The sequence below is a fragment of the Eumetopias jubatus genome, unplaced genomic scaffold, assembly GCF_037043125.1.
Source record: "Eumetopias jubatus isolate StellerSeaLion01/CBP00866 unplaced genomic scaffold, mEumJub1_p1.0 scaffold_11, whole genome shotgun sequence".
NCBI classification, from domain to species: Eukaryota; Metazoa; Chordata; class Mammalia; order Carnivora; family Otariidae; genus Eumetopias; species Eumetopias jubatus.
In genome coordinates this window covers 76062556-76077495 of record NW_028274817.1, presented here as the reverse complement: position 1 = coordinate 76077495, position 14940 = coordinate 76062556, and the positions used below count along the sequence as shown (strand labels likewise).

Genomic DNA, 14940 nt, shown 5'->3' with positions numbered 1-14940 from the left:
TGTGAGAGGGCCCCTCCTCCTAGCCCTCCGTGTTCTGCCACTTACTGAGCTGTTTCCACAGGTGAAACCTACAGATGAGAAGCTCCGGGAACTGAAGGGGGCCAAGCTGGTGATTGATGTGATTCGCTATGAGCCACCCCACATCAAAAAGGCCCTGCAGTATGCTTGTGGCAATGCCCTCGTCTGTGACAATGTGGAGGATGCTCGCCGCATTGCCTTTGGAGGCCACCAGCGTCACAAGGTTTGGATTCCCTTGTCCTCATTGGAGGTGGAGAGTCCTTGTCCACATTAGTATTGGAGATTCTCCTATTCATCTTCTCCTCCTCTTCTCTCTTCTCCCTACTGTGTGTAGACAGTGGCACTGGATGGGACCCTGTTCCAGAAGTCAGGGGTGATCTCTGGTGGGGCCAGTGACTTGAAGGCCAAGGCTCGGCGCTGGGATGAGAAAGCAGTAGATAAATTGAAAGAGAAGAAGGAGCGGTTGACAGAGGAGCTGAAAGTAAGTCAAAGGCAGCACCGTCCCTAGGGGTTGGACTCCTAAGGCCAGGCCGGCCAGTGCCCTTCTTACCCCCTACCCCTTCCCTGTCGACTTCAGGAGCAGATGAAGGCAAAGCGGAAAGAGGCAGAGCTACGTCAGGTGCAGTCTCAGGCCCATGGACTGCAGATGAGGCTCAAGTACTCGCAGAGTGACCTGGAACAGACCAAGACACGACATCTAGCCCTGAATCTACAGGTGGGGCCTGGCCTTCATCCCTGTCCTCCAAAGGCTACCCTCACATGGTATTCCTGGCTGAGGTTTCTTTGGGGGTGTGGGGGAGTGGGAACTTGTCCCATCTCCCTCTACCCAGCCTGCTTCAGGGAACCAAGCATAGCAGTCAGCCAGCCAGGGTTTCAGATCTCAGCCCTGTATGACGGGAGGCAACTTACTTAATATGTCAGTATCAGGTTTTCATCTGTTTGTAAAATGGGAGTCAGAATTACCACCTGCTTTATACCATTCTTAAAAAGATTGAATGAATTCATACATGTAAAGTAATTAGACTGATTCCTTGAACCCAGTAAGTGCTCAGTAAATATTAGATGCTATTATTAGCATCATTTATTCAACAGATACCTAAGCTGTTTCGAAAAGTGAACTGAAAGTAAGTACAGGCATTTCAGTCTCTGTGGGTGGGAGTTCTTCTAGGTGTGTTAATGTGTTTGATCATGGGGTGCTTCCCGAGACCAACCTGGAGGCATTATGTAAAATGTAGTAGAAATATCTTTTTACCTTTTTCTAAAATCAAAAGTCTCAATTCCAAGGGTTATACATAAGGGAGTGTGGACCTATAATTGACGATGTTTACTGTGTGCCCAGCCCTGTGAGTTGAAGCTGGCCGACTGGAGGCCGGGGAGGAAGCTGTGTGATGGTTCACGTGGGAGATAATGGAACCTTTACTGGGTAGTTCTAAGCCACGTTTTCTCAGCATGTTGGAGCGCTAGCTCTTCCTGTCCAGGGGCCAGTGTGCTCAGAGTGGCTCTTTCCTTCAAGGAGCCTGGTCTCTTTTTTCCCTCAACCCTGTTTCCTGCAGGAAAAGTCCAAACTGGAGAGTGAGCTAGCCAACTTTGGGCCTCGCATTAATGATATCAAGAGGATCATCCAGAGCCGAGAGAGGGAAATGAAAGACTTGAAGGAGAAGATGAACCAGGTTGGTAGGGGCTGAACCGTGCCAGCATATGCAGTGGGGCAGGACGGGGCTGGCAGCAGCACTCTGACCTGAAGGACCTTTACCCTCCCTCGCTTCTCCCCTCAGGTAGAGGATGAGGTGTTTGAAGAGTTTTGTCGGGAGATCGGTGTGCGCAACATCCGGGAGTTCGAGGAAGAGAAGGTGAAGCGTCAGAATGAAATTGCCAAGAAGCGGTAGGTGGAAGTACGGGTACAGGAGGACTCGGGGGTGTCCTTGAGCCCCCAGCCTGATATCCTGGGAAGTCACATGGCATCATAAGACAGGGAGCAGCTCTTAGAACAATGGGTGTTTACTGTAGGTCAGCTTTAAAGAACAGGGACATCAGGGAGGTGGTGTGGCATAGTCTTGTGGTTAGAGTGCCAGCTTTATTTATCTATTTATTTAATTTGTTTATTATGTCAGAGTGCGCGTGTGCGCACAAGCAGGGGGAGTAGCAGGCAGAGGGAGAGGGAGAAGCAGGCTCCCTGCTGAGCAAGGAGCCTGATACGGGACTTGATCCCAGGGCCCTAGGATGAGGACCTGAGCTGAAAGCGTTCGCTTAACCGACTGAGCTATGCAGGCGTCCCAAGAGTGCCGGCTTTAAGCATGGTTTACCTGGGTTAGAATCCTAGCTCCCCAACTTGTTATCTTGGGCAGTGAGTGACTCGACCTCTCTGTCTCTGAGCCCTAGTTTCTTTATCTGTAAAGTGGATTAATACTGATGCCTATCTCATGGCATTATTGGGCAGATCAGATGAACTAGTCTTTCTAAAGCATTTAGCATAATACTTAGCACCTACTAAGAGTAGTAAATGCTAGCTTTTATTATTGTCATTTTCCTGATAGGCAATGGGGTGGGGTCTGGGAGGAATGAAGTTCTAGGTTGGAAGAATAGTAAGAACAAAGCAACAGTTTCTCTTCTCTTCCCCTCTTTAGTTTATCCATTCATTTAACAAACTTTTCTTGAGTACCTATGTTGTACCAAGTTGTCCTGTGCTAGGTATTGGTGGGGAGATAGGGGTGAGACAGACAAACATGACAGTCTCTGAAAGAGGTCACTGCCTGGACCCTGGGACTCAGTCTGCAGTTCATGTAGCCCATGGCCCATATAGTAAATAGTCATTGCCCTCTACCACTAAGCCAGGCTCAAGGGATATAGAATGGACTCTGAGACTGTCCCTGTCCTCAGAGAGTTATGGAATAATTGGGAAGACAAGTGGGTCAACAATTTCAGAACAGTGTCCTTGATGTACATAGAAAATACAGAGGAAATGTTCAGAGAACTGCAAATCAAGAGGAAAAATAAAAACGGGAGACCCAGTAGAGAAATGGACAGAGGATGTAGTTAGCATTTCATGGAAAAAGAAGCACACATGGCTGATAACTACAAATTGATGTTTAGTCTTGTTCCTAATCAGCAAACTACAAATTAAAACAGTCTAGCAGTGTTTGGTGAAAATAAGTCTACATAAGCTCTGTGACTTAGCAAAGCCACTCCTGGCTGGGTATATATCTCAGAGAGTCTTGCCACTGGGTCACAAAGAGACACATTCAGGCTTGTCTGTCTTGGCATCATTTGTGGTAGTAGGATGTTGGTGGCAATGTGGACAGCCATCACTTATGGAAAATACAAGTTATAAATGTGATGAATATACAGACTATACAATACTGTGTAGCAGTTCAAAGCAGGAACTGGATTTATAGGCAGTAACATGGGTAAATTTAGAACACTGCGTTTGTGTAAGTTTAAAAACAAGTATATTTACAAGGATATGCATTCTTAAGTCTATACATGTACGTATGTATGTATACACGTACATCACTTTGGAGTACATGCTCACCATAGGGAAAATAATGGGAGTGGAAATCAGGGATGGAGACAAGGGTCTTGCACAGACAGCGAACATCAGTGTGTAATGAACTGTGGGATATAATTAACTGCACCAAAAAGGGAGAAAGCCCAGAAAAGTGTAATAGAAACGAAGAACCTGCTCACAGCTGTCGGGAAAGCTTTTACAGAACAAGAAGTGATGAACTAGATGTCTGTAGAGTGAGTAGGACTTAGCCAGCTGGGCAGCAGACAGAAGGGAGTTCCAGGCAGTGAGAACAGCATGCTCAGAGGTGTGAGAGAGTATACCTTGTACTGGAAACTAAGTAGTTTTTGAATGTCTGGAGCATATAAATGGGGTCAGGAGGAAGGCGGGGGTGGTGGACAGGTCAGCAGGGGCCAGATCACAGAGGGCTTTATGAGTCATGCTTAGGAGATTGGACTTAAAATTGCATAGCTCAAAATTATAGAGTTAATTACATTCCATTTGGATTATAGTGACTAATAGGTTTAAGCTGCTAGCATGACATCTGGCAGCATCTGTCACACCATATTGGGGGAGTGGGGAGGCAGTTGGAAATTAGTCCTGCCTGGCCTGCTAGTATCTGGATGCTGGTTATATACTCTTGAGTTTCCGAAGAGACAGGGAGCAGGGCAATGGCAGGAATCTAGTATGTTCTCCATGGCTTTTTTTAACTACCCAAGCTCTGCTCCTTGAAGGTTCTGGGATATGGGTGTGTTGGGGGGGGGTGATAGTTGGAAAGAATCAAAGCCCATGAGCAAATGTGAGCAGAATGCAGCCAGTATACCTGTCAATAATGATGGTAACTAAAATTTATTAAGTTCCTACTGGGTGTCCAGCATGCTTCTCAGGACTTGATGCATATTAATTCATTAAAAAATCTCCCAATAACTCTTGAAGTAAGTACTATTGTTATTTCCATTTTACACATGAGACAGAGGCGTGGAGAGTATAACTTGCCCGAGATTACACTACTAGTAAATGGCAGGGTTTGGATGCCAGACCTCTTTTCCCATCATATTATATTGCGATGGTGCCATAGGAGAAGGAGCCTGGATTTTGGTGTTAGACCTGGCTTCCAATCTCACATGTGCCCATTTACTAGCTGTATGGCCTTGGGCAAGGTCTTTTACCTCTTGGCCCATGTTTCCTTATTTGTAAAATTAGGATGATAATGCTTACTTGTGGAACTATTAATTAGAGGATTAGAGGTAATTATGTAAAGTACACAGAAACTTAATAAATAGGAATTATCATAGCTGGTGGATTCAGGTGGACGTTTTTGCACCTGAACCGGGGAGGGCTCTGGAGTCTTCCAGTATATAAAAGGGGATTAGTGGAGTTTGGCCCAATCTCCCCTGCCTTGTGCCATATCCACAAGGTTAGGCTGAGGGACTTAGTTCTCCATCTTTAGGGAACAGTTTTATGTGGATGTGAAGGCATGAGCTGAGTGGTGACTGAAATTCAGCAGTAACCGAATCCCTGCATCCTGGACCTAGTTCTCCTTTCTCCCCACAGTTTGGAGTTTGAGAATCAGAAGACTCGCTTGGGCATCCAGTTGGATTTTGAAAAGAACCAACTGAAAGAGGACCAGGATAAAGTACACATGTGGGAGCAGACAGTGAAAAAGGATGAAAATGAGATAGAAAAGCTCAAGAAGGTAAGGAAGGAGAGCATAAAAAGGCATACTAAAAACTGGGAGGAAAAATTGGAAGAGATATGATAGAAGGATAATATCCATAATTTCAAAAGCCCCTTTGAAATAAGGAAACACCAAGACCTAAATAGGGGAAAAAAAAAATGAGTAAGAGGCACAAACAGTTCAAGATGATTCAAATAGCCTGTAAACACATACACGTAATTTAGCCTTATTAGAAGTCAAAGAAATGCAAATTAAAGCAACAGTCAGATGTAATTTGTTTCCTATCACCTTACCCAAGATTAAAAAAAAAAAACAAAAACCCAGATGATTAATACTGGCCACGGTGCACAAGACCAGCATTCTTATGCCATTTGGCACCATCCATCAAGAGTCTTCAGGATATATTTATCTCCTCTTAGTCAGTAATACCTGAGGAAATCCAAAATGCTGGCACAGCTTCATGCATGGAGGTTGATGTTTATTACAAACATTTATAGTTCCATATTGGAAACTGTCCAGTGTCCTCTGGGAGTTAAGAGTTTAGCAAATTATGCTACGTTCATATATGTATTTGCGTAGTTTAATGGTCTTCAAATTTTAGTAATACACAGACCCCATTTAAAGACCTAAGATCTTTTTAAAAATATCCTTGATGTTAAATACATACAAACATACATACTTAGAGCTCTTCACCAAAAAGCGAGGACAGACTTATAACTTAATTTTTATAATTAACCACATTAATTTAGCACAACTGATGATGGTGTTTTGCTGAAACCTAGTCCCTCTTCATATTGCTCCAGTGCTGCTGATGGCCACGGCTCAGTTTGAGTCGAGCTTGCCTGAGTCACTGGGTATTGTCTGACGACTCACTTTTCCTACATTCTTTCTCTTTAAATTCCTGTGAAACCTTTGTTCTTCCTACAGCATCCCCTCCTGAGGTGATTTGATCTCTTCACTTGGCTTAAACCTATCATTTGACTTTTATGTCTGCCTATGTTTGTTGTTGTTAGGGAGGTGTGTATGTATGTATGTGTGCGCTTGCATGTGTGTGTTTTCATTAAACCCTGATAATTAAAGTAGTCCTCTTTACTGTCACTGGAATCTTAAATGCAAATGCAGATCGGGCAGGAGTAAGTGGACAGCTAAATGATCCAGAATCCTATTTCTATGACTTTTTAACTTTTTATTTTGAAATCATTTGAAACTTAGCAGAAAGTGGCAAGACTACTACAGAGAACTCCTGCCTCCTGCCACCAAGATTCACCAATCACTGACATGCCATATGTGTTTTTGCATTGTCTGTGTATGCATATTTTTATGAGCCATTTGGGAGGAAGTGGCAGATATGTCCCCTTTAAGTGACTTTAAGATCAAATTGAAAACCAAACGTTCTTCCTTTTAAAAAATCAGATCTATTAAGTAAGACTACAGTCCCCTTGACTGACCACTCTCAATGCCACTCCCTTTCCTCTTCCTGGAGCTAATCCCATGTAGTGGGTATTCTTCCAGACCTTATAGGCATTTAGTTAAATACTTGTACATTCATGTCCGTGTACTCATAGAAAATACATAGTATTGTTTGTGTGTGTGTTTTTTTAAACATTGATGTTATATTGCCTGTGACAGTAATTTTAATGTGGAAAAGGTGCTCAAATATAACATTAAGTCAGAATATAGAGTTTTAATTGCAGTCTAGTCTCAACTCTGTAGAGTCTGTCTGTAAGTAGAGTTAGGAGGAAATAGGCTAACATGTTAATTGGTTGTCTCTGGCTGGTGGGATTACGAGTGATTTTTTTTTTTTTCTACTTGATACTGTTTCAATTCTTTGTACTTTCCTATATCAGGCAACTTGTATAATGGGGTGTGGGGGGAGGGCAACCAAATTTGAAAAAAGATAAAGAGACACCTAAAGGGTGATGGTGGTATGTGAAAGGAGAGCTTCCTGAAGAGAGGCTCTGACATGCCTTGGAGGCTCCTTCTGCCTGGTGGAGAGGGTAGGGGGCAAGGGGAGAGATCTTAGAGGAGATGAGGAAAACGTTCACTTCTTGTCCTGTTCCCCCTGCTGGGACCAGGAGGAGCAAAGACACATGAAGATCATAGATGAGACCATGGCCCAGTTACAAGACCTGAAGAATCAGCACCTGGCCAAGAAGTCGGAGGTGAATGACAAGAATCATGAGATGGAGGAGATTCGTAAGAAACTGGGGGGCGCCAACAAGTGAGTGGGTTCAGGCCTGGGGTTGGGGGACCTAGGTAGAGCAGGCAGCCTGCTGGATTTGGATCTCACCTCTCTATCTGGACCTTTTAGGGAAATGACCCATTTACAGAAGGAGGTAACAGCCATTGAGACCAAGCTGGAACAGAAACGCAGTGACCGCCACAATTTGCTGCAGGCTTGCAAGATGCAGGATATCAAGTTGCCGCTGTCTAAGGGCACCATGGATGACATTAGTCAGGAAGAGGTGAGTATCAGATCACGGCTGGTGGTGGGACTGGCAATGAACAGCATTAACCAGGGATGGGGGATGAAAGTGACTGGGGGCGGCGGGGGGAGAAGGGGGAAAGGGAAAAGGATGGTGGGCAGGGGTGGTGGGGGACAGAAGGAGGGATGCAGGGGAGATGAGGCGCAGGGCGAGGCTGTGAAGGCAGGTAGGGGAAATGTAGTAGCCTTGGTATGAAAGGGAAGTTGAGTTGGGGGTGGTGCTGGATGGGAAGCCAGGAAAAGATGAAATCATTCTGTAACCTTAGGGACTTGAGCTAAAAGCTCTAGCAGGTGTTGGATATTGCTAAGAGTGGCAATTGAGGGACATTAGCCAAGAGCAAAGGAAGATGGAAGATGGGGGACCTGAGAGATGATGGCTGAGCTGCAGTGAGGGAGGTTGGCCAGGAGAGGGTTGGGTAAGGGACATCAGCAATGCAGAGGTGACAAGGCTTAGTCATAGGAAAGGGAGGGACACTAGCCAATAGAGGAGCCAAGGCATTTTATGCACTGAAGGTGAAGATTGGTAGCAAGGGGTGGGAACATTAACTGAGAGGAGCTTTGCATATATCTGTCTTAGACCTGGGCATGTATCTCAGCCCCACATGTCTCTCTCCCTCCCTCCTCCCAAATAGCGTTTCAGTTTAATTCAGCAAAATATTTTGAACACCAGAAATGTGCCAGGCGCCATGGTAACATGCGACATAATTACTCCTAATCCTAAACACAACCCTGCCAGGCAGGCAGTATCCCATGTTACAGTTGAGGGCTTGTTTAAATCAGGTTTCCGGTGTCAGGATCTGAGCCATGACTTGCCCAGGATGACAGTGTTAGTCAGTGGTAGAGCCCGATTTTGAACTGAGGTCTTTGTGCCTTCAGAGCTGCTGTCCTGCCACAGGTGCTCCAGCAAGGTGCTTCGAAAAGACTTTGAAGGCTACAAAGGAGCGCCCCCCCCGGCCCCCTTTAGAGGGGCATTCTGTGGCCAGTGTGCTCCATTGGACTCTCCCTCTCACCATTGCAGGGTAGCTCCCAGGGGGAGGATTCAGTGAGTGGTTCCCAGCGAACTTCCAGCATCTATGCACGAGAGGCCCTGATCGAGATTGACTACGGTGACCTGTGTGAAGACCTGAAGGTGAGGATCAGCCACGGGGGCAGCGACATCCTCCCAGCTGTTCAAAGGGAGAGTCAGCCCACCCGGGGGCCCCATGGAGACCACAGCTAAAAAGAGGGGCAGGCTGGCGAGGAAGGGAAGGAGCTGTGCTTTAGGGGAACAGATACAGGCGCATCTTCCACCACCACCCTCAGTTGCCCCTGTCCCTGCCTGCTGCCAGTCTTCCCCTTCCACGCATGTACACTTCTCAGCCCAGGTGCACACACAAAGGACATGCTCCTTTACAGCGAGCAGATGGGCCTTGGGTGTCCTCGGCGCTCTGTCCCCGGCGCCCTTCCCTTCTCACTTTTGGCATTCTCGCATCCTGGGTATCTGTTTTACCCCCTTGGCCCCAGCTGCCATGTGTGCTATGCTCCACAGGTACCTCAACCCCCAGCCTTCCCAAATCTGCTCTTTCTCCTCAGTGCCAGCCACAGGTTCAAACCAGAAATCTGTGCCTCATCCTCGACGACTCCTCTCACTTTGCGTATTCATCGAATTACCAAGCCCTATCCATTTTACCTCCTAAATATCTATTGAATTCTACCTTTTTTCTGTTTCCACTGTCTCTCAAGTACAGGCCATTTCACCTCTCACATGGCCTACTGCAGGAACCTCCTAAACACTTCCTGATGCTTTCCCATCCATCCTTATGGCCAGGGGGACATGATTTTTTTAAAGAAATCTTTATTGTGGAAAATTTCAAACATACACAGAAATAGAATAATATAATGAACCCCAGTACCCATCACCCAGCTTCAACAGTTAGCAGCATATGGTATCTCGTTTTCTATACCCCTCCCTTTCCAATTGGCATATTTTAAATCAAATTCCAGGTAACATTTCATTCATAATTATATCTCTAGAAAGAAGGACATTTTAAAAAACATAACAGTATCATACCAAAAAAAATTGAAGACTAACTGCAATATCATTTAATATTCAGTAAATGTTTGGATTTGCACGAATATCCCATAAATACCATTCTTTTAAAAAAAAAACCTTGGTCTGTATTTACATCAGGATTCAAAGGAGGTTCATATGTTAAAAGTGGTCTCTTCTAGTCTGTACCATTTTCTTATCCCTTTTTATTTTTTTTATACCTGTTTATGGAAGAAATTGGGTCATTGGTCATGTACAGTTTTCTACATTCTGAATTTGGCTTGATTATGTCCTATGATGTTATTTAACGTGTTCTTCCATTCCCTGTATTTCCTGTAAACTGGTACTTAAATCTAGGGTTTGATTGGATTTGGTTCATTTTTTGTTTATTTTTGGCAGGAATATATCAGGTGGTGCTGTCTACTTGTGAACTTTCTTTTGCGTCGCATAAGTTGACATTGAATGTCATTTTGATCTTTGTACTAAGTTTGGTCAGTGTTCAACATTACCTGTGAAATATTCTTGTCAAAAACTCCCACAAGGATCTGATCAAGCTTTTATGGCCACCAATTATATGAAACACCAGTGCCAGAGAACGTGTTAAATAAAAACACAGGGATGCAGTTAGCTAAATCCAGACTGTGGGAAACTATGGGCCTGGTCTCTTCCACTGATAAATGAAAGAAACCAAACAGAGGGAAAATTTTTATTGGCTATGAGAGACAAATCAACCAGCGGGAATATGTGGCATTTCTGTGAATCCATTGCAGAGAGGAAGGGGAATTTAGCTATTAAATGAGACTTAAGAGACAGATCAGCTAATTGCAATGTGTGTACCTTATTTGAAACCTGCTTTGAAAAACCTGTGAAGAATTTTTTTTTTTTAACAAAACAATCAGGATAATTTGAACACTGACCAAAGAATTTATGATGTTCAGAAATTGCTGTTACTATTTTTAGGTGAGATGATGGTATTGTGGCTTTATTTTTTAAGTAGCCTTATCTTTTATAGCAGTGGTTCTCAATGGTGCATGGGTTTTGCCTCCCCAGGGGACTTTTGGTAATGTCCGGAGACACTTGCAACATCCACTTGTCATAATTGGTTACTGACGGTGTCTTGTAGGTGGATACAAGGGATGCTGCAAAACATCTTACAGTGCACAAAGGACAGCCCTCACAACAATGAGTCATCTGGTCCAAAATGTCAATAGTGCTGAGATTCAGAAACCATTTTAGAGATATACTGAAGTATTTGTAGATGAAGTGGTATGTCTGAGATTTGCTTTAGAATAATTGAAGATAGAAAGGAATTGAGTATAGATGGCAGAGTATTGGCCATGAGTTGATAATTTTTGAACCTGGGTATTAAGTACATGGGGGTGCATTATATTACTCTCTGCATTTTTGTGTCTGTTGAAAATTTACATAATACAAAGTTAAGAGAAAAATAATCCTGATCAACAGGTTCAGGTATTGTTAGCCTGTCAATTTTTATAAAGTTCCTTGTCAGCCTTTCACAAGTTGGTTTTAGTAGCTTTTTTTTTTTTAAAGATTTTATTTTTATTTATTTATTTGAGAGAGAGCGTGCATGTGTGAGCTGGGGGTGGGGGTCAGCGGGACAGGGAGAGAAGAGAATCCCAAGCAGACTCCCCACTGAGCACAGAGCCCAATGTCGGGCCCGATCTCAGGACCATGAGATCTTGACCTGAGCTGAAATCAAGAGTCGGGTGCTTAACTGAGCCACCCAGGCGCCCCGGTTTTAGCAGCTCTTAATGATCATTGCCTAGCTTTATCAAGGGTTGCAAAATGGTAATTTCCTAATTCTTCCTTTCCTCCTCCATTTATTTATTGGAATTCTAAAAAGAATTTTCCCATATCAACTATTTGGTTCCCTTGAAATACAGCCAGTACAGAAAAGGTAGGATAAATACTTCATTCTTTTCCTTTATTTACTAGCTTTCGGAATGAGGCGGTTGCCCTTGTAACCTTTAAAGGTTTTTAATTTGTATTTAGTGTAAACTTAACTGTTTAAATGTATTTTGATGACTCTATTGGAGTCATTTTTCTTCTTGATGCCTCATATTGTCCCATCCTTGTCCAGTAGGAGCCACTTCAAGTTGATTTTTGTTCTTATTTTTAGATTTTTATTGAAAATTTCACATGGCAAAAGTAAAATAGCACAGTGCTATCTTGTATAGCCATCACCAATTTCAGCAGTTAGCAACTCGTGGCCAAACTTGTTTTATGTGCACCCCATCCACTTCCTCCTCTCTCCCCACCCCTGGGTTATTTAAAAATATAGTCAACCCTTGAACAACACGGGTTTGAACTGTGCGGGTCCACTTATACATAGATTTCCTTCAGTAAATATAGTACAGTACTATAAATGGATTTTCTTAACGTTTTCTTTTCTCTAGCTTACTTTACAATATGTGTTAATCACTGTTTATGTTACTGGTAATGATTCCAGTCGACAGTAGGCTATTAGTAATTTAAGTTTTAGGGGAGTCACAAGTTAATATATAAGTGGATTTTTGGCTGTGTGGGGGGCTGATGCCCCAACCCTCTTGTTCAAGGGTCAGCTGCAAATTCTGGACATCATGGCATTTTATTTGTAAATATTTCAGAATGTATCTCTAAAAGAGATAATTCTTAAAAATATCTAGAATCGTTATACCAAAAACCCAATAATTTCTTAATTTTGGAGCTAATTATAAAATAATTCCTTAGTATTATAATTAGTATTCACATTTCCCTGATTGTCATGCGCACACACACAGCGTACATACACACACACACACGTATCCATTCATCTGTTGATGGACGTCTGGGCTCTTTCCATAGTTTTTCCAGCTATTGTGGACATTGCTGCTATATACATTGGGGTGCAGGTGCCCATTTGGATCATTGCATTTGTATCTTCGGGGTAAATACTGAGTAGTGCAATTGCTGGGTCGTAGGGTAGCTCTATTTTCAACTTTTGGAGGAACCTCCATACTGCTTTTCAGAGTGGCTGCACCAACTTGCATTCCCACAGTGTAGGAGGGTTCCCCTTTCTCCACATCCTCACCAACATCTGTTGTTTCCTGACTTGCTAATTTTAGCCATTCTGACTGGTGTGAGGTGGTTGGTTGATATGACTCTTAAGTCTCATTTAATCTATGGTAGTCCCCCCTTGTCTCTGCCTTCGCTTTCCATGGTTTCAGTTACCCGTGGTCAACCACAGTCTGAAAGCAGATGATCCTCCTTCTGACCTATCATCAGAAGGTCAGTAGTAGCCTACCTGGTGCTGTGTCACAGTGCCTATGTCATTCACCTTACTTCATCTCATCGTGTAGGCTTTTTTTTTTTTTTTAAGATTTTATTTGTTTATTTGACAGAGAGAGACATAGTGAGAGAGGGGGAACATAAGCAGGGGGAGTGGGAGAGGGAGAAGCAGGCTTCCCGCCGAGCAGGGAGCCTGATGCGGGGCTCGATCCCAGGATCCTGGGACCATGACCTGAGCCGAAGGCAGACACTTAACGACTGAGCCACCCAGGCACCCCTATGTAGGCATTTTTTATTATCTTACATCATCCCAAGAAGAAGGATGAGTACAATACAATAAGATAGTTAGAGAGCGAGACCGTTCGTGTAACTTGTAATACAGTATATTGTTATAATTGTTCTATTGTATTATTGCTGTTAATCTTTTACAGTGTCTACTTTGTAAATTAAGCTTTATTGTAGGTATGTATGTATAGGAAAAAACACAGTATGTAGGCTTTGGCACTGTCCATGGTTTTAGACATCCACCGGGGGTCTTAGAATGTACTCCCGTAGATAAGGGGGACTACTGTATAAGATGCCCCTCCATCAGTTTTTATTTTTCTTTGCAGAATTTTTTGTTTTTGAAGAAATTGGCTCATTTCTCCTGAAGGATTTTTCACATTCTGTACTTTGTTGATTGTATCCTATGATTTTTTTTAAAGATTATTTAAGAGAGTGTGTGCATGTTCTTGAGCAGGGGGAGGGACAGATGGGGAGGGAGAGGGACAGGCAGACTTGGTGCTGAGTGCAGAACCCGATGTGGGGCTCGATCCCATGACCCTGACTGTGACCTGAGCTGAAACCAAGAGTCAGATGCTCAACCAACTGAGCCACCCAGGAGCCCCTGTATCCTATGATTTGTCTTGATGTTCCCCGAGAACAAAGCACAAAAATAGTTCTGGTGTCCCCTGTAGTTCTTCCTATAAGTGGGTAGTTAGATCAGTGCTGTTAAATAGGGATATAATATGACCTACATGTCATATTTTAAAAAGTAAAATTAATTTTGATGCTGTATTTTTGCTTAGCCCAGTATATCCAAAAATTATTTCAGTGTATAAACACATAAAAATTATCGATGGGGTATTTGACAGTCTCTTTGTACTAAGTCTTGAAAATACAGTATCTATTTATGCTTCTGGCACATCTCAGTTTGGATGCTGTATTTTCCTCAGATATATTTGATCTGTATTTAGCTATCTTAAACTTTACGATAGAAAAAAAGAACCACATACCCATGTTTGTTCCAGATACACTTAAAAGTTTTCTAGTAACTGAGTATCAGTTTTTAAATGAGTCAACAGTCATTAAAATCAGTAGTCACATGTGGGCTTATGGCTACCGTATTGGACAGCTCAGATCTATAGGTTTGATTAGATTCAAGTTTGGGGGTTTGTTTTGGTCAAGAATACCTCATAAGTGATGTTGTTAACATCCATCAGGAGGCTGGTAATGTCTGGTTGTGGTTCTTTTTGTGTGATTTGCAGCTGTGGTGGTTATTGCCTAGATTGATTAATTTGTCTGTGGTTGCAAAATGGTGATCATCTTACCCTATCATTTCTTTATTACCTGGAACACTGTAAAGAGAGATTTCCTCTTACCAGTCATTTGGTTACCCTGAGATGCAGTTTATGTAGGAAAGGTGGATATATATGCACTTGATTCTTTTATTTACTAGTTTATAAAATAATGAGCCAGTTTTCTGACATTCTCAAGATTTGTTCACTGAGTTGTTTTTGTATCATTTTGAACTTATGGATTTAAACACATGAGATATGTTGCACTCTGTTGTGGTTATTATTCTTGTTGATCAAGTTGTTGCATCTTTGGCCGGTGGGAACCCATTCAGGTTGGCTTCTGAATCATTTTGACACAACTCTACAGTCTTTTATGTCTTCCCTGCTTGGTATGTCCAGTCTCAT

At 43.0% G+C, this 14940-nt stretch overlaps 1 protein-coding gene across 1 annotated transcript in view; it reads left to right on the top strand.

The window, feature by feature from the left end:
• SMC1A (structural maintenance of chromosomes 1A) overlaps positions 1–14940 on the top strand; it is a 38618-nt gene that overhangs the window by 10888 nt on the left and 12790 nt on the right. The window contains exons 11-19 of the mRNA XM_028092850.2: positions 62–241; positions 353–499; positions 596–733; positions 1572–1688; positions 1794–1900; positions 5075–5216; positions 7274–7419; positions 7510–7663; positions 8702–8812. Coding sequence (XP_027948651.1) covers positions 62–241; positions 353–499; positions 596–733; positions 1572–1688; positions 1794–1900; positions 5075–5216; positions 7274–7419; positions 7510–7663; positions 8702–8812 — 1242 coding nt within the window. The remainder of the gene's footprint in view (positions 1–61; positions 242–352; positions 500–595; positions 734–1571; positions 1689–1793; positions 1901–5074; positions 5217–7273; positions 7420–7509; positions 7664–8701; positions 8813–14940) is intronic.